Consider the following 27,718-nt stretch of genomic DNA (forward strand, 5'->3'; position numbering starts at 1 on the left):
TATCTCTACACCAACAGGCTTCAGTCTTGATAGAATATTAGAATTGCTGTGAAACTTTTAAAAAGCCTTTCATTCCTGCCCCCCCCATCCCCCAATTCTGATTTAAATGGTGTGTGAATCCTAGGCATTAAGAGTTTTAGCTGGACATAGTAACACATGCTTGTAACCTCAGCTACTTGGGAGGCTCAAGCAGGAGGACTATGTGAACCTAGGAGTCTTAGAAACACAGCAAGATATAGTGTTTAAAAAATAAAAGGAAAAAAATACTTTTAAAAGTTTCCCAAGGGCAGCGCCTGTGGCTCAGTGAGTAGGGCACCGGCCCCATATGCCGAGGGTGGCGGGTTCGGACCCAGCCCCGGCCAAATTGCAACAGAAAAATAGCCGGGGGTTGTGGTGCGCACCTGTAGTTCCAGCTGCTCGGGAGGCTGAGGCAAGAGAATCGCGTAAGCCCAAGAGTTAGAGGTTGCTTGAGCCGTGATGCCACGGCACTCTACCCGAGGGCGGTACAGTGAGACTCTGTCTCTACAAAAAAAAAAGTTTCCCGGGAGGTGCCTGTGGCTCAGTCGGTAGGGCGCCGGCCCCATATACCGAGGGTGGCGGGTTCAGACCCAGCCCTGGCTGAACTGCAACCAAAAAATAGCCGGGCGTTGTGGGGGGCGTCTGTAGTCCCAGCTGCTCTGGAGGCTGAGGCAGGAGAATCGCTTAAGCCCAGGAGTTGGAGGTTGCTGTGAGCTGTGTGACGCCATGGCACTCTACCAGAGGGCGGTACAGTGAGACTCTGTCTCTACAAAAAAAAAAAAAAAAAAGTTTCCCAAGTAGTTATGTAAGGTGTAGCTGAGGTTGAGAACCACTGGCCTAGCCCAAATCCCTATCATCTCTACAGGACTATTCCAATTACCTCTTCCAGCTTCTATTCTTACCATTCACCTCCACTACCATATTCTAATCCAATCTCCAAGAGGCAGCCAAAATGAGCTTTAAGAGGTGTAAATCAGATCATATCATTACTCTGCCAGAACCTTCCAAATTTGCCTTTCTATAAAAATATAAAATTCAAACTCCTTATTATGGACTACAGAGCTTGATATCCAATGGCTTCCTTCCTCCAACCTCATCTCAAGCCACTCTTCATCCTGTCAGCTATGCTCTTGCCACACTGGCCTTCTGAAGGTTCTTGTAACATGCCAAGATTTCTCCTGTCTCAGAACCTTTGTACTTGGTGTTCTTTTGTCTGAAATGCTTTACCTCTAGCTCTTCTCAAGGTGTTCCCCTCATCCTTCATGTCTCAGCTTAAATACTAGAGGAGTCTCCAATGACCATTTTGTCTCATACAGAAACTCCCTCACCCTACAATTATTTCTTATCACCACACAATGTTTATTTTCTTAAGAGTATAATCTATAATTATTTATTATCACACTAAAATGGAAACTCCATGAAGGCAGGTACTGCGTGTTCCTTTTCTCTGTTTCTAGTACCCAGTAATACCTGATATTACAATATAATGGTTTTCAATAAATATTTTTTTTATTTTCCTTTTCATCCAAACCAGAAAACGTGAAAGACCTTTTATACTTGTTCCTCAGGGGGAAAAAATGAGTCAAATAATCAAATTCCTAAAGAAAAGGGTACAGAGTATTTAATTATTTTGGTGAATTGCAGAATGATGGATATAATTGTACCAGGCACTATCAGTAAAGTATTGAGAATGTTATATACATACTAAAAGGAATAGTGCCAGAGTAATTTCTGTTTAAGTAAATATAACTAAAAAGCTCAAGAGTGGGTTTTTGTTCCCTGCACCTATTACAATGCATGTCACTGAGTAGGTACTCAAAATGTATTTACTACATAGTTTTTTTCTAAGATATCTGACATTAAGCAGCTATTCAAAAACTTAATACATGGCAGAAAATAGAGAAAACACCTATTTCTCATGGAATGAAAATGCAATAATAGAATGGAAAGGTACTTTGTACATTATTATCTGATATTTACATGTGAGGCATGATACTGTTAGAAGAAACAGCTTAAGGAATATTTTATTTTGAAATAAAACATAAATAAGCAAAATACAAATTAAAATTAGCCTTTTCTCCCCTTCTGAAAAGTGGTATGTCAGACTGGGTAGAATGGCAGATAGAGGTAAAGATCTAGCTTGTCAATGGTAACCTGAAGGAACCAAAGATGAGCCATACTACAGGAATAAATGATCCTTTAGCACCAGTTTTAAAACACCCTAGGTCCCCTTCTCTTCCCCTCAGGGGCCCAGCATCACACCTCCTTGTTCCCCTATAACAATCACTCACGCTCCACGATGTCACTAATGTAATAACTGAAGATGTGGGCCAGTTTGTCCATGTCATGTTCCGACTTGCAGGTCAGGCTGAACCTGTCCATTAATGCTGTAAACCCTGACCAATAAAGCAAAAATTACTGTTAGCTACAAATCCTAAAATTTTAGGCTCTTTTCCCTCAACACATCAGGCTAGTGGAAAAGCAGAATCCCTTGGAACTAAGTAATGCCTTTATACATTAACACGGTGTCCCTTAGGAACTTCTTGGGCTGGTTGCCGCTGCCAACGGTGAATTTACCCACAGCGCCCTGCTCTTTTCATCTGAAGCCGGGTATCAAACCCCCTTCCACCATCTCCGACCCTTTCAGGCTCCCTGCCAAGGGAACCTAGGGTTTCCCCTCATGAGTGGGACAGAGAAACCTTGCCCAGAGACAAGGGAAATGGTTTAAAGCTTTCTGGAGAATTTATGTAGTGAGGACAGGGTATTACCCACCGTCATATCTACGACACATGCAATAAACTCCTTTAAGAATCTGTTAATTTAAAAGCTCTCAAAGTGGGTGCTGACGTCTAGAACGGTGGGCGCGCACTTAGTGGACCCAAAAATGAATTAATGGAAGGAATAAAATAATTAGACAAAGCAGACACATAATGGGAAATACTCGTGGTCAGGAGGAAACTCGGTTCAGTCTCAGTTTCATCATCTCTGAAGCGAGCTCAGGGGCTAAACCAGTTCATCCCCAAAGGTGTCTCTCGCTCTGAAAATGAAGACCCTGGAGTTTCCCGAGGCCGCGGGGCACAGTTAAAGCCTCCTTCGCTCTCCCGGAGGCCAGGCCTGTAACCGCCTCGGCCTCCAGGAGCTTAGGCCCAACGGCTGCCCCTCTGGCAGGCCAGAAGCCCGACGTGACTCCCGGGCCTCACCCGTTACGTGGACGCCTAAGAGGACGCCCTCGGCCGTGGCGAGCTCGGGTTCCGATCCCCGGGGCTTCCTGAAGACCAGTAGGTCGGGAAGCAGCGCCGCCAAGCGGGCCTCCACTGGCCAGAGAGGCGGCGCCGCCTCCCGCTCGCCGGTCGCCATAGCGGCGGCGGGCTGCGCGCCCAGCAACCGGAAACAGGGACCATCAGCGTAGCAGCCAGTCCACACCGCCGACCAATCCGTGCAGGCTTCCTCGGAGAAACGCCAATCGGAAGCGACTGTGGCCCCACCCCACCCGCTTCCCGCAGCCTCCGCCCCGCTGACTTCCGGAGGGGGGTGCGGGAGTGGGGGCAGGCGGCGCTCTGGAACAAGTAGGGGTGTCGTTTACGATGTCCTTGCCGGCTCGGCGCCCACAGCTCAGTCTTTGGGGCGCCAGCCACATACATTGGGGCTGGCTGGTTCGAACCCGGTTCGGGGCGACAAAAAAAATTGCCCGGCGTTGTGGTGGGCGCCTATCGTCTCAGCTACTTGGGAGGCTGAAGCAAGAGAATCGCTTGAGCCCGAGTCTGAAGTTGCTGTGAGCTGTGACGCCACCGTACTCTACCGAGGGCGACATAGTAAGACTCTCTCAAAAAAAGTACAATCTCCCTGCAATGTGGAAGGCGCTTCAACTGTAAAGCAGATCAAACGGGATAAAAATCAGTAGTGCCTCCCTTATCACCAGAGTAGAATCTTGAGTCATCTCTTAATTTGCTAAGAACAGGTTCCCTGGCATAAATCTGACTAAAGCAAACTCAGAATTTTTTTTTTTTAAAACACCTTTACCCTAAGGTTGTTGAAGCTGTCAGTCCTTTTCCTTAATTGTTATTAAGAGTTCTTTCTTTTATCTGGCAGGACAGGGCTATTGCTGTCCTGTGGAAGTGCTTGCTCCCCTAGGGCTGTTTTCTCTCTTTTGTGTGCTGAGGACACACTGGAGGTTGCCAATGGTTGTTGCTCATATTACTGGAGACCCTAAAACTGGATAAGCATGCTATGGATTTCTAACATTCTCAGAAAAGTATTCTTGTTTTGTTTTTTTTTTCTGGAGAAATAAAGAAAACCTAAAAGGCCGTTATGATGATAAAGGAAAGGGCTAATTTTACTCATGGAAATATTTCAACACATTCAGATGAACACTGTCAGTAGCCAAAGATACAATCATAGGTGAGTGCAATGGCCAAATAGGAAGAAGAAATTAAGGGGAGAGGGGAAATAAAACCAAGAGTCCCAGACACTAGATGTTTCACACTGTGGAGGTCACAATTTCAACATAAACAACCTAGGACCCAGGGATTATAGACTCCTCGAAAGTCAAATCACTTTTTAGTATTTTTATGAATTTATTTTTAAAAATAACAATTGCAATGACATCAGTGATCACCTGTTCTTCCCCTACTACTGGAGGGAAAAAAACTTCTTTATGGATGAGTCCCAAAGGAAAATCAAGACATTATTAATATCAGGCACCCTATAGTCAGAAAATGCTGTTGGTCCAGTGGTATAGACACTGACATGTTCAATGTACCAGTGCAATTAAAATATATACATTTACAATTATCCTGCAAAAAAAAAAAAGCACTCAAATGACATAACTAGCATTAAACCAATTATTCATTCATCCATTCACTCTTTCTGCATCCGTGAAGTTATACTACAGTCACAAAGAAAAATGAGTAAAAGAACTAGTAACAAATAAAGAATAAATCCAAACATCAATACCCTGCCCCCACTTTGTGGGCTGTTACGGTATTAAAATGACCACAGAAGGTCATGAGCTATCTGACAAAATGACAACTAAAGCATTTCATTTCAAACAAAAATTCAAACTCACTGCCCCCTTGCCAAATTAAGCAACAATGAGGTGGGTATTACTATGTACAAACTTATAGACACAAATAAATAGCATTTTAGAACTGTTGGTGGCTTAAACACTAAAAATTAGGTCAGATGAATCTCTTTCTGAACTCTGTATCCTGGACTACTAAGATAAATAAGGTATACAAATTCCTCACTGTTCTTAGTATCTAGCATCTGAAAAACTGAGTTTTCTGAACACTTGTGAAGAGCCAGAAGTTTGTAGTATGCTTACCAAAGGATAGGCCCTTTGGTCATCTGGAAGCCAAGACAGATACTAGATCCCCCAGACTAGGAAGATTTCACTTCCTATTTCCTTTGCATAGCTTTGCACTTCTGTTTTTACCATAACAATGATTTCCCTTTGTGATGTTTTTGTTTCTTCTTTTCCGTTCTTAATATATTTAGACTGAAATCAAAGAAGAAAAGGCCAGTCTTTATCCTTGGTATTTAAACCTTTGTTTCCAAAGAAGGTAGCAAATTCTTCTGAAATATCTTAGTTCTTCCGGGGTTCAACATCTAGAAAAGAAATTTCTGAGGCACAACCCATTCTGAGAACCACTGCCCAGGTCCTGAGCCTGCAGGCATCTCTATTTCTATTTCTGCAGCTTATTCCCACAATATGATGCAATGTAAAAATGCTTCTGTGCAAGGCCTATGGAGAAAGGGAAAACAAATGAAAACTGGCACCAAATAATCAGCTGCCACGGGAAGAATGAGAAGAATGTTCACTCTCTGGGGCCAGCACAATGTGCGGCAAGAGTGACGTCAACATCCACCTCAAGCCCTAGCAGGTCACCTGGACAATATCCAGGACAGCATGATTGAACAGTGCTTTCCAAAAATTGTCAAGGACCAAATCTTGGACATCTCCCTTTCAGTGCTTGTTAAAAGGTTTTAGTGTAAATGTGAATTAATCTCTTCTTAATGATCCATCCTAGGTATCCATCCACTGGAGAATCACGCTCCGTGACAACATATGGGTATACATACATACTACTCTCTCTCTCCTCTTAGGTTGACGATTTCCCAAATGTTATCACAAAGCCTATGATTGAAAATCTCAAGTTTGGCTCTCTGTTTGAGATACTACAGATGTCCTCAGCGCTTCAGCACAAAAGTTGTACAATAGTTTTTCTCTCTATTTTGGAAAGGTAGTTCCAAAGTCCAATACCCTCTAAGTTGTCTTAGAAATAGTCACAGCAAGAACCATGGTCCAGATGACCCATCAACAGAGGGACAAGCAGACCACACTTTCAAAGATTAAAAAAGGAAAAAAGATTTAGCAATGTACATTTTTAGTGCTTGAGTCTTTTATCATCCTATCCCCAGTTAGCTTTTTCTTGGTTGGAGTCCAAAAGTATCAACCTATCATCTGGGCAGACAGAAATTCTTATTACCACAGATCAGATGAATGTATCTCAGAGAATTTATTATTTCCACATCGCAAGATGGAACTTCCCTGCCTGGAAGTCATCTCGGAATATAAAGTGTCCATTCAGTTAGTTAGCCGGAAATCCATGACCAGAGGGATGGATGCTGTTTAGATTCCATGGGAAGGCCGTGGCTTCTCTGACTAGAGGTCGGGTTGAGAGTTGTTCTCCCCTGCTGAGGTAGCCGGCTGGCTTTAGCAGTCAACGTAAGTGCTTGTGTACTGCTGGGCTGGCATGTGTCTCCTTACGTCATCTTAATCCATGAAATGTCAATGTCTTCAACAGTCTGAAATAGGTCCTGACTGGAAAAGTAGGACAAGGGCTGCAACTTCAATTTGCCAGACATTGCTGCAATTATAATACTGAGCCACTTATTAAAAACTAAGTGGTTTCTGTCCTGTAGAAAAGGGCAGAATGTGATCATTTGTGTCCCATTGGAAGAGATGATCAATTTCCTGGACCAGTGGGAAACAGTGGCAGGGAACCCACCTTGATCAGTTCCATTACATGGCCTATGGTTAGGACACTCGGATTATCTGTGTCATAGCTTCTTCATCAGCTTGGTTTGGATCCTAGAGACAAAGATGGCAAAAGAACGATTAAAGTCCTTTGTGAAAGAAACAGGGAACTCCTGACTCTCACTGGTTATCCTTAAGAGAACACACACAAAGTTGCTGACTAAACCAAGGGCCTGTAATACATCTAAGTCTGTACATATTGCTTAAAGTGCAGCCTCATTATGCAAGAAGAGACAAAAAACCTTACTCTTAAAATAATCTAAAGCCTGGGTTGGCACTCTACCACCAAACACTTCACAGTTGCTAGTATATTTCTTTCCTAAGCATCTTGTGTTGTGCTGTCACACTTAAGGGTTAATGGTATTCAGGTGGCTAAGAAAAAGACCAAGAAAAATCATGTCATGCCATATTTTTGCAATACTATTCTGAGCATTGCATTTAAATACTGAGTTCTCAGCGCGGCTGGAAGGAACATTAGAATCTACACACTTTAATGCGCTCATTTTGTAAACAAAGCTGAAGCCCAGATAGATAATTTGCCTGGACTAGAGTTAGAATAGAAAGTAAGTCAGGAGTCCAGCAAGGGCTGACTCCCACTTAATCTTTCCAGTAAAGTCTATGTGCTGCTTCTCACTTAAGACCTGCAGTGTTAACACAAGCATTAGTCTTTGGAGGCTCTTTGCAACACTCCACAAGAACCAGCTTTAGTTTCTCCATACCAATGCTCTGAGACCTCAGTAGGTAAGATCTGAAAAGCTGAAAAATTCCTGGAGGTGGAACAGTTGGGGCTAGGTCTTGAACAATGTGCAAGAACAATTAGCATCTACTGACCACTTACCAGGTAGAGTGCTCAGCAGGTGCTTAATGTGGTATTATTGCATGAAATCCCTGCAATATTCCTGTTAAGTATCCAGCAGTGTTCCACTTCACAGATAAAAGCTAAAAGATGCTAAGTAAACTGACCAATGTTACATTGTTAGCAAACAGAATTAGAAGAATTCCTAGCACAACACTCTCCTATAGTTGGCAGGACTGCACTCACAATGCATGACTGAATAGCAATGAGAAACGAGCAGTTCTCACACTATCAGTGAGAATTAACAGCACTGAAACAGTTGTTGGTGCTTGGTAGGGCTCAAAACTGATACTGTAAAATATGGTAATCTGACATGCTTAACTGAAGAAAAACCTGTAAGGTCTCTCTGATACCCACCCTCCCCCAATCTCTCAACCTTCTTTATCTCCCAAAGCATAAGATGAATTTGCCCTCTGCCTAAAGTCTGGACCTGCCACAGAAAAAAAACAAAACAAAACAAAACAATTTCTGGTCCTTTCCCTGAGTTTTCATTAAATGAACTCCTATCATAGGAAGAAAGATTGAAGTTTGTCAACAAACTTGGAAAAGACTTTTGTCACAAACCATAGTCTGCACCGTGGGCTTAAAAGACATTTGTTTCAGGCCATAGTACATTCTTTAAACACATTAAATTTCCCTAAAAGTCATTTATTAACCCCCTAAAATCATCCACACTTTCCCATCTCCCTTTCCCCCATGAATTAGGTTTATAATCATCCGTACCTTACTGGGTTACTGGGTATCACTCTCTTATGATGCACCTGTGCTATACACTTTCACATCAATTTATATATGCCTTTTTTTTGGTGAATTGGTTTTACAGAAAATCCTCAGAAGGTGAAGGGAAAGTTTTAGGGACACTTAGGAAACCCAGTTTGATTGTTTAGACTCTAGAGGGATAAGGCAAAGGTGCTTACAGGTTATATAGAAATAGTTTGAGTTTGGACGCAGTTAAGAAATGAGGAAATAGCATGTATCTTCGAGCAGGGGACTGATGGGATTAAAAAAACATACTATCTAATAAAGACTATTCTGGCAATACTGCAGAAGGTCAGTGAGTGGAGATTATGTTAGAAGATACTGCAACAGCGCAGGTGGAATGTGATGTTCATGCAAAATGAACTATCAGTATATGTGAGGAATCCATTAATTTCACAAACATTTACTGAAAGTTTGTTCAGAACTAGACACTAAGTCTAATAAACACAACTAAGTTAGTACTTAAATACAACTAACTTATTTAAATAGCACTAAGTCCAATATATACAACAAAGAACAAGACAATCCTCTAGCCCTGACACAACTTATATTCTAGTGAAGAAAACAATCTTGAACAATTAAATACAACCATTTAATTATTATTACACTCTAGACAGAAGGAAGATGTAAGAAAATATTGAGATAGAAGAGAGAGACTCTGGATGGGGTGGGGTAGGAATGGCCTCTTAGATTTAAAATAAGACCTAAAGATAAGAAAGAGATGGGGGTGGTGGTGGGGATATGCAACAAAAGGCATTACAGACTAGAAATTTTTAAGGATGAAGGCTCATGGCTGATGGGATGGACAGTGAGCAACATCACACAGAACAAGCAAAGGGAGGAAAGGAAGCTAGAGGTAGACAGGAGCTGGAGTAATGCAAGGCCTTGCTTGACCACAGTTAAGAACTTTGGACTTCAGTCCAAGTGCAAATGGGAGAGTGCGGGGGCTGAAGGAGCTTGAAGAGAACAGTGACATGATAAGTATATCCTGTAAAAAGATCAGACTATGAAGTGGAGGACGGATGAGAAGGGGACAAGAGAAGAAGAGAGAGACCAGTCAGGCAGATATTTTATTAATCCAAGCCAAAAGTAGAAGCCAGGTGACATCACTTGGGAAGGAAAAAATAAAACTGGCAAATTACAGAGATAAAACCGTGAAGACTTCAAGAATTGGATAACTCTAGCTTTAGTAACTGGGTGGGTGTACACGTCACTTATTGAGATGTGTGCTTATGTATAATAGAGAAACACATCAAAAGTTCTGTTTTGGATATACTGACTCAGAAATGTCTGTCAGATGACTAGTGGAATTAGATGGATGAACCCTTATAAATTCTGGAGCTATACTACCTGGGTTTGAATTTCAGTTGCATTATTTTTCTAAGTATTTTATCTCAGGAAAATTACCAAATCTCTTTAACCCTTAGATCAGGGGTCCTCATTTAAACAGGGGGCCATGTTTACTATACACCATGGAATACTATTCAGCCATTTAAAAAAATGGAGACTTTATATCCTTAGTGTTAACCTGGATGGAACTGGAAGACATTATTCTTTTTTCTTTTTGGCTGGGGCTGGGTTTGAACCCGCCACCTTCGGCATATGGGACCGGTGCTCTACCCCTTTGAGCCACAGGCGCCGCCCTGGAGACATTATTCTTAGTAAAGAATCACAAGAATGGAGAAGCATGAATCCTATGTACTCAATTTTGTTATGAGGACAATTTATGACAATTAAGGTCACGGTGGGAGTGGGGGAAGGGGAGAGCAGAGAGAAAGGAGGAGGGAGGGGTAGGGAAAGGAAGAGCAGAGAGAGGGAAGGAGGGCGGGGGCAGGGCCTTGGTGTGCGCCACACCTTTTGGGGGCAAGACACGATTGCAAGAGGGACTTTACCTAACAAATGCAATCAGTATAACCTGGCTTACTGTACCCTCAATGAATCCCCAACAATTAAAACAAATAAATAAATAAACAGGGGGCCAGTTCACTGTCCCTCAGACCGTTGGAGGGCCGGACTATAGTTAAAACAAAAAAAAAAAAACAACTATGAACAAATTCCTGTGAACACTGCACATATCTTATTTTGAAGTAAAAAAACAAAATGGGAACAAATACAATCACGCCGCCGCATGTGGCCCGCGGGCCATAGTTTGAGGACCCCTGCCTTAGATTCAACCATAAAATGGAGCTAATTCTTTTTTTCCATGACGACCAAGTAAATTCAGAGATGATAATTCTTATCTCCTAGGGCTTGAAGGTGCTATGAGGATTCAATGGGGGAAAAAAGATGCTTATAGTAAATGCTGAAACCTAATGGCTTTCATATAAGTTTTAGCTGCTGTTACCATTACTCTTACTAGGAGACAAAATTTGTTCCTTGAAAATTAAGAAAAGTGACATTTTTAAGAACGAATTAATAGTAATAATTTGCAAAGACGAAGAGGGAAGAAAGGCCATTGGATTAAAAATCTTTAGTGGTTTCAAAACCAAAGAGAATCTAGAGATAAAATACTGTATCTAGTTCAGAGAATGTGATTAGTTCCTGAGTATGAAAATAGCAACAGGACACTGGTGAGGGCTGTAATCTAAAAAAATACAACTTAATAAAGAGAAGAAGAAAAGGTATAAATCTTCTTACCTGCATATGAGGACTATCTTTTTCCTTTGGGGAGAAAAATCGTCCACCTTCACCACGCTTCCGTGCCATGGCATGACGATGCCGGGACTCATGCAGGTATTTCTAAAACAAGAGAAATAAAAGCACTTAACTACTGGCCAGATTTAGTATAGTTATTTAGTTTACAAATTTCATCCTTTAAAGTTTAAGACAACTGTGTTCAAAGCTACAAGGGACATCTGCAACTTTTAATGATAAAAAAAACTTTGGATAAAACACCTAGTAAGTGAATAAGATACCAGCTCACTCTATACAATGACCACAAGAATGTGAATGCTGAATGAATTTTTAACAAAAGTAGAGCAGAGACTACCTACACCTCCCAAAATATACTCTCCCCTTTTGCTCTAATAGCAGGCCAAATTTAAGTTGGGCAAATAGCTGCTCAGTAAAAAGACTGTAATTCCTAGCTTTATTTGCAGGTTAAATGTGACCAGGTAAATAAATTTTGGCTAATGAGAAGTACAGAACTTCCTGGGAGTTTCCTTGAAAGGGAAACTTTCTTGTTCCCTTTGCTTCATGGCTGAAGCCCAAGCAGTTGCCCCAGACTACAAAAAGTAGATTAAGAATATAGAGCAGTAAGATAGGAGAAAGAATCTTGAGAACTGTGGAAATATGCTGCTAGTCTAGGGCAATTTTATCTCTAGACTTCTTTTATGTAAAAAAAAGAATAAAATCTTATTTAAGGTATTGAGGTTTTTTTTTGTGTGGTTGTTATAATCAAAGCTTATATAGCAATAGCTAATGTTAACTTTTACAAAAGACAATAGCTATCAACTGTTTGAAGCTACTCAAGAAAACAAACCATATAAAAGATAATTTCAAAAGCCGATTCCTGTTCTCTTTCTATCCTTCTCCATGCTATTTTTACATACCCGTCTTTCCTTTGGAATTTTCCCTTCTGCCTCTAATTTCGCCCGGGCTTGCCTCCTCTTAAGAATACGGTGGTACTGTTTGGCATTCACATAGAGAGGCTCTTCTTCAAGCATCTCTGCTCCAGGTAGGGGGATTCTTTGAATAGCAGGTACAGAGCCAGCCCCAGGTACCATCTGTGTGAACGGGATACCAGAGCTCACTGGGCGCATGAAGTATGGACAAAGGAAAGCGTTTCTTGGTCCCTGCTAATCTATTTTCTTCTAAACAGCATAAAAAGTAACTATTATAGGGTACTTGGTTAAGTGCAAATTCCTAGAGGTCTGTACTTTACACAAATACCTTGTTAATTATGTTGCAGGGGGCTCAGAAGCATACGCTAAGAAACACAACCATGCCCAAATTTATGCCCACACACCACACACTGATCTGTTCCTAGGTATGTCTGCTGCCATCTAATGGTCAGGAACAGTAGCCATAAATTAACAATACATTAGATTGACCAAATGCTACTAATGTCTATAATCACAGAAACAATTTACTAAAACAGTTAATATACAATATAATTCAATCCTAATTTTTCTAAATAAGCAAATTAAAAACAAAATAAATAAAACATCTTACTATATGTGTAAGGAAAAAAGTAATAGGGTCCTATACCCCAGCCCCTGCTAATAATTATCAGTTTATCCATTTTAGGTACTAACACTCTATTTTGACATATGAGGATTTAGCTTTCATGCACACCAACCAATTCCCTTTCTATGTCCTCCCAATGTATTTATATCACACGTTTTGGATCCTCTATTAATTAGAATCCTTGTAATTTTTAGTTTATTTCTCGTTTCATCTACCATAGCCAACGTGCTCTAATTCCTTCCCTTCATTATTTGAATTCTGAATAGAACTGCATTAAAACAGATATTTACACCTGTTTATCCACTGCTATTATCTCCACTACCTAGAATAGCCCATGGCACATAGTAAGTACTCAGAATGAGTTATGGTTTGTCATAATATTATTATAAAATAGATAACAATCAGGTGCCATGGCTCACGCCTATAATGGGAAGCTGAGGCAGGAGGATGCCTGAGGTCAGGAGTTTGAGACCAGCCTGAGCAAGAGTGAGATTCCCATCTCTATTATTAATGAAAATTGAAAAAATTAGGCAAGCATTGTGTCAGATACCTATAGTTCCAGCTACCTGAGAGGCTGGAGGCAAGTGGATTGCTTGAGCTCAGTAGTTTGAGGTTATAGTGAGCTATGGTGATGCCACTGCACTGTACCAGGGATTAAAACAAAAAGAAATAGGGCAGCAGATCTCTATAAGTGCCATAAGGATCGATGTCAATCCCAAGAGGTCAACATTATAAACAAGTTTTACGTGAGACATCAAGTTCCAAGTCTGAGGAAATTTCAAAGACAAAGATTTATGTATTAATATATGAAAAAATATATACGTATTACATGAGAATAACAAGCTGAAAAATCTGTTTTCTTACCATGACCATTCCCCCTGAATTGACCACATTTCCCGCCACTGGTAGTGTCACAGTAACAGTCCCTTGTCCACTGCTGGTTGTGTTGGTATTGGCTCCTGTCTGAACAATCTGTGCTCCTGCCAAACTGGCTGCTGGGATGGTGATCATGCCTGAAACAGGGACTGTAACTTTAAGAAAACAAAACATAAACAAAAAACAGGCACAGAAAACAGAAAGAAGGGAACACAGTTAGTCCCTCTTCTATCTGGCACATACTCACTGGCCCTAGAAAACCACAGTAAAAACCACAAGGGGACAAACGATACTCTCCCACACTGGTTTGCTTATATAATCCAACAATTGCAACCACTGAAACTATTCTACTGTCTAGAACCTGGCTCTGGAGTAAATCTATCCTTGAAATGGACACTTCCTTGGGAATTGTAGTAACAGTTTTTAAAAGTTGAGGAAGTTTGGAGGCCTCCCTTTCTATGGGTCAGTCTGACTACAGATGTATCCAGTGCTCTTGTATATATGAATGGTCCATTTCAGGACAGAAATTTTATAAACTTACAATTTGTTTACCCCAAACAGACCACAAGTCAGTTGCAGGATTAAAATTTAAAATTAAGTCAAGCATTCTAAGTCTCCAAACTATCAACAGCAGCATTTGGGAATTTGTTCACCATTCTGTTTGAGCTCTTGTTACAGCTCAATCCATTTCAAGGCCTCTCCTAAGTTGTATAAGAACAGATGGTTACTATACTCTCTGGATCTCATATAGCACAAAATTTTAACCACAAGTCAAATCTTTAGTCATGAAATCTGATTTAACTTTCTTGATTTAACTATTTAATTATCTAACAGATGCTTCCAAAAGCCTTCCAGCCCAGTTCAAACACTCTTCCCCCCAACCCTTACTTGTATGTCACCTATTCCTACAGCACACTTCTCTAAGGGCCTGGCATAGTATTTATTTGTTTACATGTCTCTCTTACTAGAGGCTCTTTGAGATCTCTTCTTTCTTAGTAAAGTGCTGTATATAAAGAAGGCATCTAAAAACTCTTTCGAAATAAATTAATAACGAAGCAATCCAGGAAAAAACAAAAACAGAAACACACAAGCAGCAACAACAGTCTATGGCGATTTCTGATGTGTTTCTATCTTTATCAATAAAAAAACTTCGTATTTCCAATCTTCTATTTAGAAACATTCCTAGCATTAAAAAGTTACACAATCCCTGGGGCCAGTCTCAACATCCACAATAGGAACCCCTAAACATAGAATAAGTGTTTGTCACATATGGTGACAAGAAGCCAACAATCAATGGAGAGCTAAAATAAATTTTTTTTTGTTCAAAAAATATATTGTTGTAGAGCTCACCCTTGAAATTCTGAAGAAGTCACAAAAAAGATGCCCCAAGAAATCCCAGGGAAACTTATGTGCATACTTACCTTGCTGGAGAATGGTGCCATCTGCATTAACTGGCTGATAGACAATAGTTTGCCCTTCAGCAGTCTGTGCCACTTGCTGCCCCTGGACAGCAATCTGCTGCTGTGTCTGTAGGAAATAATGAATGACATAACTCAACAGATTCTAAAGATATCTACAAAGAAAAGAACCATGTGGTCCTTTAAAAAAATTTTTTTATGGTTTTCTTTCCCATTTCTTCTATACATGAAACATTTGACTAAGTTATCAGACTCTTCCAAAATAATTGTGTTCCTGTGTTGACAGAGATAGTGGAATTACCTGAGTTTGGCCAGCGGTGACGGCTGTCTGGGGCTGCTGGATGATGATTTGCTGGGTTTGTCCCTGCTGGCCCTGTACCTGCACAGCTTGCCCACCCTGGATCTGGATTTGTCCAGGTGGGACCAACTGTATCTGCAGTAGAGAACACAGAAAAGAGCCCCTTAATAACACTGGTCTCTCTTGGTCTTTGAGTATCAGTTACCCAAATTTCTTTAAAAAGTAGGAAATGTTAAGAGGAAAAACATAGGAGTCCTATTTTGCCCTTAATTATGATCTAGAGATATCTTAGTTTCCATTTATGAAATAATCGGGGAATTCTGAACTCTGTCTGGATACCTGATATTAAGAAATTAGTGTTAGTTTTTTTAAAAGATAAGTGGTGGCACAGTTAAATACTTTAATTTGTATATCCTACTTCGTTTCCTGATTTGTATAGCTAAACCTCAGATAGCAGTTATGAAAAGCAAGGGATCCTATGGCATCTAATCTATTTTTTTCTTGTTTTAATAGATACAGTCATTTTATTAGTAATAGAGTATCATCTATTACTGACAAGATAGAAACTTGACAAGACAGAAAAATATTTCTCTGAAATTTTGTAACTTCAACTGTAACACACTTTTAATATTGAGTGTACAGAATTCCTGTTTCTGTGTAATAACTACTAGACATTTATATATTAATACATATACAGATATATATTTATTTATTTATTTTGAGACAGTCTCTCACTGTGTTGCTGTTGGTAGAGTGCCATGGCATCACAGTTCACAGCAACCTCAAACTCCTGGGCTTAAGTGATTCTCTTGCCTCAGCTTCCTAGTTAGGACTACAGGTGCCCGGCAAAATGCTTGGCTATTTGGATATATGCATATTTTTTAAAGATAAAAAAAGAATCAGAGTACATGCTACTAAATTTTCCCTCACCTCCTTCATCTACCTTCCCATTAGTTCTTTAACCATACAGGATGGCCACAAAGTTCACATGCAATTTAAGTAGTTACAACTATTTAAATTGCATGCAAACTTCATGGCCACCCCGACTATTCATTCCATCAACAAACGTTTTAAATGGAGTGCTGCTTCAACAGAGTTGGCAGCTTGGAAGAAAGAAACTTTCTCCAAACATTTAAGCGCATCATCGGCACTTAGAAAGTACTGGCAAATGAGTAAGTGAACAAATTTATTTGGTTATCTGAATTTGTACCATTCCTAAGTTTCAGATAGCAAGGTATACTGTTTATTTTGGCTATTAGGGTTTCCTCTCCTATGTGTTCAGACTTTTTATTCATTTTTCTACTGAATTGCTATTTTTATATGAATATATAAAAGTTTTCTATATATTCTCAATATAAACCTAGTTACATGTATGAAAAGGGCCTTTTCCAAGTCTGCACCTTTATTTATAATGTATTATCTTAGAGTAATCAAGTACATTTGATTTTATATTTTTTATGAAAACCATCTTTCTTTATGCTACAATTTTCCAAATATTCTTTTAGATCTTTAACCCAGCAAGTTATTTTTTTAATATAATATGAAGTAGAAACCAATTTTCTTTCTCTATGTCATTCTTGAGCCATTTCTTCACTAATATGCTCATACCACTTTTGTTATATACAAATTTTCATTATTTTTCCATCTATTTCCTGTTTTCTACTCTGGCTAAGTTGTCTTTATCAGGCCAGGGATCTTAATCTAAAATTGTATGCAGAATTTTGCAAGCATCTGGACATTTGCACTTTTTCTTAGAGGGCACAATTTTCAATGAAATTCTAAAATGGAGGCTCAGCGCCTGTGGCTCAAGCGGCTAGGGCGCCAGCCACATACACCTGAGCTGGCAGGTTCGAATCCAGCCCGGGCACGCCAAACAACAATGATGGCTGGAACCAAAAAACAGTCAGGCGTTGTGGCGGGCGCCTGTAGTCCCAGCTACTTGGGAGGTGGAGACAGGAAACTCGCTTGAGCCCAGGAAGTTTGAGGTTGCTGTGAGCTACGATGCCACAGCACTCTACCCAGGGCAATAGCTTGAGGCCCTGTCTCAAAAAAAAAAAAAGAAAGAAATTCTAAAATGGAGAATAGAATCCAAAAGAGGTTAAGAAGTACTCTTCTTCAAAAAATGAGAACACTAATGAGAAACAATCGCTTATATATACTACAAAAGGGATTAAAGCCTTAAGCATTTAAGGGACGCTATGGAATCTCACCTAAAACTTTATTTATGTAATAGAAAATAATTTTTCCGGCTGGATATAGTTATAGCCCTACTTGAAGATAAGAAAATAAACAAGGCCTCTTATACCAAAATACAAAACAAAGCCCCATAAAAATGGGGCTTGAATAAACTCTAGATGTCACCTAATACATATATAAACTGTATTTTTGTATAAGAAAAAATGAAATGCCTTGGCTAAGATCAAAACACTTGTTTAATGGCCGACATGGCAATGATAGTTGGGTTACTACATTCACAGTATACTGTTCTTAGCATTGAATCTGGATCTGACTATTGAATAGTGAAGAAGGTGCAGCAAGAGAGTAGGGCGCAGGCTGGAAAGGAAGGACAGAAATGATACAGCATGAGAAACAGAAAAGCACACACTGAAAATATATGTAAATGCCCATACATTTACCTATGGGGAAATATGAAAACTATTTTTAACCTCAACTACAATTCTATCTTGACAAAAAATATGCCAATAGGCTTAAAAGTGCCCTTACCCTTTGCCCAAACAATCCTCACTCCAAAGAAAGTACTTTAATAATTCGACTGAAAAATGAAATTACCATGCCAAAATACGTTTATTTAACTTTACTAACAAAAGCAAAAATTGGAAATTCTCATTCATCAAATTGATGGAACATTATTAAAGAATTAAAAATAACAAGAAAACCATGTAGAAGTAAGTTACATTAAAAAGAAAAAAGGCCTACATGGATAAAACAATTATGCTCCAAAATTTTGCAGAAAAATATGCATAAGCAGTATGATCATGGTTGATTTTTTCACCCAACTCATGTTAAATTCCTCCAGAAAAACTAAGACATCAATGTGATTGCTGCAACTATTGAAACCATATAAAGATTCAGATACAGGAAAAAGTCCATAGTTTTCCCTCGCCCCCTTTCCCATGCTCATGAACATACGTCCATGGGGGTTGGATGTTAATTACATAGTTCTCTGCACATTATTTTTCACTAAAAATATTTCAATATTAACTACCCAAGTCAATTCATCCCTTTTAATGACACAATACCCCATGTATGAATATATTAGAATTTATCTATTTCCTTTTGCTTATTAATAGACATTCCGATTACAAATTTTTTCTTGCCAATTCCATGCTGTGATAAATTATTATCTTTTTTTGAGACACTCTGACTTTGTCGCCCTCAGTTGAGTGCTCTGGTGTCACAGCTCACAGCAATCTCCAACTCTTGGGCTTAGGCAATTCTCTTGCCTCAGTCTCCCAAGTAGCTGGGACTATAGGCACCCACCACAATGCCCAGCTATTTTTTGTTGCAGTTGTTAATGTAGCTTTAGCTGGCTGGGGATGGGTTCGAACCTGCCATCCTACCCACTGAGCCACAGGTGCTGCCCGATGAATGGTTTGTAATGTCTCCCTACATACTGATGCTTTTCTTTCTATAAACTGGATCCTCAGAAGGGAGACTGCTAGTTCAAAAGGTTTATGTATTTAAGATAGTGAGATGCCTTTCCGAAAAAGCTTTACAATTTGAAATTACCAAAATAACAAGTGTTTCCTTTTCTCCACATCATTCTAGCAGTGGATATAATCTCTTTTTAATTTCTACCAATTTGATCAAAAATATCCCTCTAATTTTAAAATCCGATGCTATAAGAGTTATATGTAGCATTTCTATACATTTCTTTTACTCTCTTTCTGTATTTTTCTCTTGTTTTTTAATAGGTCTTTCAAGTGGAATTATTTATTTTATTGGTCTGTTTAAAGACCCTGGCTTTTACTTATCCTTTCTACCTTTGACAGGTTTCTATTTAATCTTGACCTACTTTTTGCTCATTTTGTTCTTTCCCAACTTAAGAGAAATATCATTCTTTTTCATTTCTTTTTTTTTTTTTTTTTTAAGGTGTTTTTATTTCTTTTTTTCTTTTTTTTGGCTGGGGCTGGGTTTGAACCTGCCACCTCCGGCATATGGGACCGGCACCCTACTCACTGAGCCACAGGCGCCGCCCTCTTTTTCATTTCTTTTAAAATAAAGTATTTAAGAATAAATTTTGCTGGGCGGCTCCTGTGACTTAAGGAGTAGGGCGCCAGCCCCATATACCAGGGGTGGTGGGTTTAAGCCCAGCCCTGCCCAAAACTGCAAAAAAAAAAACAAAAAAAGAGCATAAATTTTGCTCTAAGTATAGTTTTAAGTGTGTGTAATGGGTTTGGATTGAAAATTTTTTTTTCATTACTTGCTAGATAGCTCAAATGACAGGCTATATAAAAAGAAATAAAAACAATTTCCAAAGCTGTTATGTTCCCTCTCCCATCCCCCAGAAGTAGAAAAGATTAAGTTATACCAATGAATTATTTTATAAACTAAATTCTTATCACTTTATATTCTTTTTTTTTTTGTAGAGACAGAGTTTCACTTTATGGCCCTCGGTAGAGTGCCATGGCCTCACACAGCTCACAGCAACCTCCAACTCCTGGGCTTAAGCGATTCTCTTGCCTCAGCCTCCTGAGTAGCTGGGACTACAGGCGCCTGCCACAACGCCCGGCTATTTTTTTGGTTGCAGTTTGGCTGGGGCCGGGTTTGAACCCGCCACCCTCAGTATATGGGGCCAGTGCCCTACTGACTGAGCCACAGGTGCTGCCTTTATATTCTTTAGAGTAATTCAAGATCATGCTTAGTATCTTAATCCTTACTGTGGATGTCCAATTTCTGCATAATCCTAGTTTATATCACTGGTACTATAAAGGTAGAACATGAACTAAATGCAAAATGGGGGTTTCTGGAAGTAATAAAATGTAGCATCAACTATCAAATAGTGTGTAACAACTAAGTCTTTAAAATCTCTACTGATACACTATCAAAATATTTTTTAACCACTCACCTGCTGCAAACCCTGTGTCCCAGACACAGGTACTTGCATAATGGTTTGACCTTGTCCACCAGGGACAGCTTGGACCATGATAGGTTGGCCTGTTGATGTGATTAACTGGCCTCCACTGACCTGTACCATTAGTGGCTGCCCCTGGACCTAGAATGAAATAAATTAAGAACAATGAAGTAACATAAGACACAAAAGAGTTTTTACCAAAGACAATCACAGGAACTATTCTGCTGCTTTACTAGAGAAGGAAAAGAGAGGAGAGACACTAAGAAGGTATGTTTTGAGTCCTCAAGTTATCTTCAAATATCTATAATAACCATCACTAAATGACAGAGTGAATACTTTAATGTCAAATACAATGGAGTTCAATCAGAGTCTTTGGAAAGTCTCAATAGATAAAAGGCATTTAATACCAAACACAGGCTAAAAACCATGACAAACATTTAATTAAAAATGCCAATGCTATTTGCCTTTAAAACTAATATCCAAGAATAGTCTCTAGTGAGGGCTGGAGAGGAGGCAATGAGAGTGAGAAGTGACAGTGGTGATGGTGGCTGAGTGCAAAGTCTAAATAAACTGAATCAAGTAAATCAAATTGTACCTAGCGATGACTCTAGGAAGCTAAGTAGCAAAAAAATGAAATGTATACCTTTTACCCTCTTTACCTTCCTCTATGAATTCTAGATATGTTTGCTGTTTAAAGAACTCACTAAAGACTTCCTGGAAATATTTTCTGGTTATTTCGCAATCTCCGTCGTGGAGTTCCTCATATTGGACCCTGAAATATCTGCAGTTATTTTAACTTTATCAGAAGCCATGACACATAATGAAATTACAAAGAAAACAGTCAAGTGTATAAATACAATTCCCAACTTTCAGGGGCCTATGAGTAAACAGACTACTCTACAAGCCAGGTCACTCCAAATGTTCTCTCACATTTTGAGTCTCATACCTACTAGAATACTTTCTGGAAGCCAAAAATGAGCTACTTTAGAAGTGAACTGGAGTGATCAACACAATAGCTAAAAATGCAAAACTTTCGATTTCAGATTCTATCTTCATTTTGAGGAATTATTTGTAATAGAATAAAACATTACATATATTACATATAATGAATATGTAAGATATTTTCTTTTTTTTTTTTCCCCTGAGACAGACTCTCACTTTGTTGCCCTGGGTAGAATGCTATGGTGTCACAGCTCACAGCAATCTCAAATGCTTGGGCTCAAGAGATCCTTTTGCCTCAGCCTCCCAAGTAGCTGAGACTATAGGTGCCTGTCATAATGCATAGCTAATTTTTAGAGACAGGGTCTCACTCTTTCTCAGGCTGGTCTTGAATTCCTGAGCTCAGGCAATCCACCTGCCTCCAGGCCTCCCAGAGTGCTGGGATTACGCTGACCTAAAATATTCATTCTTAATGACAGTGCAATTATGTTCAAATATAGCAATTAGTTACAACATCAATCTGTCCTAGATGAGTAGCTTAGATACCAACTACCTCCTCCTCTTCCCATCACCACCAGCACCACTGTTGTATCAGAATTACCAGGAACATTTAAATCCCAGGTTTTATTAAACTGCCCACTGAAAACGCCACTTTACTTTTTAAGGACTTCATAGCCTGACTCTCTCATGCTCTCTCCTTTCTTTACTTCCCCATTCTAGATCAAATTCCCTTTGCTATATCAATGCTTGCATATTCTGTCTGGATCAATTTTTCAGGATACTCACTACATGAAAAACTGAAAGAGCTATTTAAAATCCTCCAAATATAATGAGATCCCTAGAGGAAACGATTCTATTATTTCCATAAAGTGTTTCCATTTCTTTTAAATAAAATGTATATAAGCAGGGAACACAAATTTTAAAATGTAACTATTAATTTTCTGGATATCCTTCACCTTAATTTCTCCCCCCACTGACATGGTATTTGTGCTCATGATAAACAATTTGAGACTCCAAAGAGCCCACTGTGTTTACAACATAAAAATGATTAAAGCACACATGCATCAGACAACAAGCCATACAGTTAAGAGCACGTTACACTCCAATTCCACAAATGGTTAATGACAATCCAAAATATTATTTTATATATCAGTAAGATGAAGCAAGCACAAAAACATGAACAAGCTGTTGGACTATTAGATTCAAATACTGCTCAGGAGAACCTCCAAGCTCAGCTTCTTTCAACCTAATTTACATTCAGCATTGGGTACACATCACCACCAAACACTAGTGATGGCAGGGGTTGCAGTGGGACTTAAAAGGTAAAGCAAAATAATTATAATAAAGGGTAGTTATACTGCAGGATGCTTAGCACTAGTAACAGAGTGAGATGCCAGTTCTATATTCTAGGTCCTACTTTAAATCATTTCTAATTCAACAGAGGAGAAAAGGTAGAGCACCCAAAACTTATCAATTTCTTGAAAATATAGTCATTTTAGTCACAGTAAAGCTAGAGACAGAATAACCTAGTGCTCACTGCTATTTTGGCCAAAATTTAGGATACTTAACTTGGCCTTACATAATGTTAAAGAATTGCATTGGTTAACTCAAAATTCTTATAGTGGCCATAACACCTAAAATTTGGAACAGGAACAGGAAGAAAGCATATCTTACCCCTGTCCAACCAAGAGAGAGGTACATGGGGTTATCTCTGTGGATTTAGTGATAAGACAGGTCACTATTTACTCAGGAAAGGTAGCGAAAAACCAGTGAATAAGAAGTTCGCAAGATTTAGTGCTTAGATAAAACTTTGTAAGTGTAATCATTATTTTGCAATTGAGTTGCCCTTTTAATCACAATAAAGAACAGTCTAACCTAGTTTATGGTATATCTTTATATATGTGTATGCTTCCTTAACTGTAATACAAATTTATGAAATTTTATCATGTAATTGATTAGAGTTTTATCTCTGAATAAGTTCTAAAGCCACTTTTAAGAATTTCTTCCTGCCACTTAAACTATTTGTTTTCCATGCATTTCCAAAAAAAAACACACTTGTCAAATGCAATTTCAGAAAGTTGATATGGGGTTACTATATGACTTGGCATGAAACAGTTGGTAACTGGCATCTTAAAGCCTCCAAGAAAAGTTAGCAGCATTGAAGACATGCAACTGACTTTGCCATTCCTACTTGAGATCCTAATACAAACAGCACCAGACATGAAGAGAGGAGAAGTTCATGCAGTGCTCACAGAGAATCAGAGAGGACACCACTACCTGCAGGGTCTGGACTTGCTGGCCTGAGGCGGATGCCACCTGGGCCTCAGTCTGCAACTGGACAGCAGTGACACCACCCTGCTGCTGAGAACAGGAACAGGAAGAGCTTGAAATGTGCCAGGAAGGAAATATATAGTTCACGACATGAGGTCACCTTTCCTCTTAAGAGAGGGAGGGAAGTTTTTCAAAAGCCCCACTCTACACAAGACTTTCAAAATGTACACACTCCCTATACTAAAGCTGTTGTGGTGAGGATAGTAGGATCAAAAATATTAGCCCTGTCACCATAAATACTAAAAATACTGCAATGTGGTCCCTTCCCTTCAGAAATCGAAAGTTGATCCTCTGCTTACACAATTATTTTAATGTTCTTTTTATTTCTTCAAATGAGGTCACAAGAACTCAGGCTGTTTAACAGCCTTCAGGTAACAATGAACTACTTCTGGGACTTAAATGCAATCATCAAGAAAGGAAAAATGAACTAATCACTGTGAACCAAAATCATCTTCATGAAGTTACTGCTCTTATGACCTAAAACTAAGATTATTTTTACCCACATGGACAGCCTTAGACCCTGTATTTTCAGTGATATAACCATATTTTTTTATCCTCTAATGATAAACTCTACAGAACAACAATCCACCCACCAGGGTAGGAATGGAAGACTCTGAGAAACTCCCTTCTCTAAAAAAGCAGTTAAAGGAAGCTGTCAGAGCCACAATAGCTGTGTGGAAGGAAGACCAGCAAGAGTTTAAATAATTCATCTCTTTTAATCAAGAGTGGTGCCTTCCTTTGATCATTAAATCAGAGCAATTCACTATCAACACTACCTTTCCCTGTACTTACTAGTTTTCTCTATTAGTTCTATTTTGAAATAAAATATTCCCAAAATATCCATCTTGGCCTAAGGTCAAACTGAAGCATAATACATTTCTTTTCTCCTAAGGATGGTGAAAAAACAAAGTTTACTAAATAAACTCAGGCATAAAGGATCAATGAGATCTGTTTATAGATTGAAGAAAGCAATCTATCAGTTAGGAATAAACCAACAGCAAGGAATTACTTTTATATACTTGTCCATAAGCATGGTTGTCTAAACATTATCCTAATGCTAAACTAGGGCTTTTCAGATGAAAACTGTAGCAGAACAAATAAAAGAAGAGTGGATTTCTTAGAAATCATGCTTTGTCTATTGTGGTCAAATTCTTACTAATTAAAAGTTAGCTCAAACAAGAGGAGAAAAAAAAGTTGAATCCAGGGTGGGGGAGGTGGGGGGATCCTCCAAATTTCCATCTGAAAAATGGACTGTTGTTCAGACTTTTAATAAGTTAAAAGGGGCAATTTATTATTAAACCAGGTTCTCATGAAGAGCAGATTCTACGTGGTCATGGACTGGATATAGCAGCACTTCACAAGTGATGGCACCCAGTATTTCACAAGATCTAATTAATACCACTCAAGTAATTACCCAAGTTGAGTAGTGCTGTTATCAGCTCCATTGCTGTGATGTTAAAAAAGAGTTTGGCTTCATACCTGCTGCTGAATCTGTCCAGCCTGCACAACAATTTGCTCTGTGGAACTATTGCTGTTTGCTGTGTACTGCTCCATGGTCCCTCCAAGTTAGAATTCTGTCCACAGTGAGCTTCACTCTGGAGATCCTGGAAGACTCTGAGGTAAAGGTTGGGAAAGTGACATTGTTGATAAAAGCCTAACCAGACAATTAACTTTGATAACTTCTAACTGTACTTTATTTGCAAGAAAACAGGATAAGAGAATAGGAAATGCTTATATTCAGTATTACTTTTAAATAGGATTATATGGTACAATCATAACAAGACAATACTGTTGTTTACACATACTTTAAAATGCTTTTAGTAACTTCTTATTGGCAACCTTACCTTTTAGAGCAGTACTTGCACCTTAGAATTACTCATTTAGCTACAATATTGCTTTGTTATTAGGCCTACATAACACTGATTTTCAGGTCTGTACCTATACTTTAAAGTTTCTTGACACTGCAACACATAATTGATGCCCACTAAACATATTACTCAAATCTACTACATATGGTAAGCACCTTAAAACTTTAGGGTTTATTATTTGGTAATTTGCCACAGACCTAAAGTTAAATATTTTATCAAAATCTAAATTGAGTAGCCCTAATAAGAAAGTTCTAGGGAAGGGTTAGGAATTTGCATTTCAATCCAGAGCAAAAAATAAAAAGAAATAATAACTAATGACAACAATGGTATTTATAAATTAGACAGAAGGAAAACTTTTAAAATGATGTACTGAGGCCTTGGTTTTCTCTAAAAAGAACTTTAATATCCCTTGGTTTTGAATTTGAATGCCTACTGACACCCTACCCTCTACTGTATAATTTTAACTTTTTACTATGGTGTTTTTCAAAAAATAGAGGGAACAGTACATCGAACCACCAAACACATCATCCAATTTTAATAACAAGGCCTGTTTATCTCACATATACTCTCATCCCTGCATTATTCTGAAGCAAATCTCAGATGCCACAATATCCTCAAATTCTAAAAACACTGCAGTATCTATTTCTAAAGAGTAAAGAATCATTTTATCATAATCATACTATGGCTTCATGGTATCATTTTCAAATATTAAGAAATTAGTAACTCCTTATTATCATCAAATATCTAGTCAATGCTCAAATTTTCACATACTCTTAAGAGTTAAGGACCACCCTTTTCTAAAAAATAAGGACACAATTAAAGTGAAGTAACATTTAAGAACCTTGAATAAAGGATTCAAAAATTATAGTATATAAATTACCAAAGGGTAATTCATCTTGGAAAAAGGGGAGGGGGCAGGTATAAGCAAAATGTAGATAAATCTTTCCCTCCAATGTTTTCTCTAGGCCTTCATAAATTCCAAAATTTTAGTAACAAAATGATGTGACCTAGCTGACCTGCACATTACTGGGGTTCACTTTTCATAAATCCATGCCTAGTGGATGGGATGAATCATTTGTGAAGATGTCTCAATATGGTGTGAAGGAAGAAATAAAAATATATACAGGTGCATGGCCAAGTACTTAGCGAGAAATAAATACACCATTATCTAAAATTTACATTGAAATGCATCAAAAAATAAGATGAATAGACAGATATCTGGTATGGTAAAATGTTAACAGTAGACTACAAGTGGTGGATACACAGGTGTTTATTGCACAATTCTTTTAACTTCACTGTATGTCTCAAAATTGTTATAGTAAAATGCTGGGAAAGATACAATTAAATTTAAAATAAAAATTAATCATGCCCATTACTCGTAATCAAGAATGTTGTAATGTAGAAGTATGTGAATCATAAACAGGGTATGTCATCACAGGAGGATGGCTTAGGGCCATATGGTTCTCCAAAGCACTGCCCTTGCTCTAATGGAATGCTCACCAGGCAAATTTCTAGTTATAATGTGGATTTACAAATAGATTGGCCAACAGGGAGCAAATATGATCAGCAACTGACTTGACAGTTATTTCTCACTGCATACTCACCAACCAGTCTTTTCTGAATTAGTATACATAGACTGCTTCTGAGAGATTCTGGGTATACTATAGAAAATCAAGTTTTCAGCCAGACTAAGTAGCTCTGCTAGAGAAGTTAACAGACTTTGTCTCTAATGCACAATATACTTATGTTTCTAAACTAATAAAAGGTCATGATGTGAGAGAATATATATAATTCCATTTATATGAAATCCTGAAAAGGCAAAAGTAATGTAAAGACAGAAAACATGCCAGTGGTTCCCTGGGACTGGAGAATGGAGAGGGATGGGAAAGAGGGAGCATTAGAAAATGCCCATGCTTAGCCGGGCGTTGTGGCGGGCGCCTGTAGTCCCAGCTACTCGGGAGGCTGAGGCAAGAGAATCGCTTAAGCCCAGGAGTTGGAGGTTGCTGTGAGCTGTGTGAGGCCACGGTGCTCTA

General features: G+C 38.8%; 2 protein-coding genes across 6 annotated transcripts in view; both read right to left on the reverse strand.

Annotated features, from left to right (window-relative positions):
• Positions 1 to 3,391, reverse strand: part of LOC128594214 (adenylate cyclase type 10-like) — a 50,732-nt gene extending 47,341 nt beyond the window's left edge. For both annotated transcript variants that reach the window (XM_053602814.1, XM_053602813.1), the window contains exons 1-2: positions 3,219 to 3,391; positions 2,310 to 2,414 (exon numbers count right to left, since the gene is read on the reverse strand). In XM_053602814.1, coding sequence (XP_053458789.1) covers positions 2,310 to 2,414; positions 3,219 to 3,375 — 262 coding nt within the window. In that variant the 5' untranslated portion in view covers positions 3,376 to 3,391. The remainder of the gene's footprint in view (positions 1 to 2,309; positions 2,415 to 3,218) is intronic.
• A 1,188-nt stretch (positions 3,392 to 4,579) lies between these two features.
• The window catches only part of NFYA (nuclear transcription factor Y subunit alpha), a 28,648-nt gene continuing 5,509 nt past the window's right edge, over positions 4,580 to 27,718 (reverse strand). Inside the window, exons 2-10 of one of the 4 annotated variants that reach the window (XM_053601929.1) lie at positions 25,297 to 25,431; positions 23,764 to 23,847; positions 20,542 to 20,688; positions 15,456 to 15,587; positions 15,158 to 15,263; positions 13,725 to 13,891; positions 12,224 to 12,397; positions 11,310 to 11,411; positions 4,580 to 7,111 (exon numbers count right to left, since the gene is read on the reverse strand). In XM_053601929.1, the coding sequence (XP_053457904.1) occupies positions 7,058 to 7,111; positions 11,310 to 11,411; positions 12,224 to 12,397; positions 13,725 to 13,891; positions 15,158 to 15,263; positions 15,456 to 15,587; positions 20,542 to 20,688; positions 23,764 to 23,847; positions 25,297 to 25,371 (1,041 nt within the window). In that variant the 5' untranslated portion in view covers positions 25,372 to 25,431 and the 3' untranslated portion in view covers positions 4,580 to 7,057. Of the gene's footprint in view, positions 7,112 to 11,309; positions 11,412 to 12,223; positions 12,398 to 13,724; positions 13,892 to 15,157; positions 15,264 to 15,455; positions 15,588 to 20,541; positions 20,689 to 23,760; positions 23,848 to 25,296; positions 25,434 to 27,718 lie in introns of those variants that run through there. The other 3 variants (XM_053601928.1, XM_053601931.1, XM_053601930.1) reach the window with 3 other exon arrangements.

The sequence above is a fragment of the Nycticebus coucang genome, chromosome 9 (genome assembly GCF_027406575.1).
Source record: "Nycticebus coucang isolate mNycCou1 chromosome 9, mNycCou1.pri, whole genome shotgun sequence".
Lineage (NCBI taxonomy): Eukaryota > Metazoa > Chordata > Mammalia > Primates > Lorisidae > Nycticebus > Nycticebus coucang.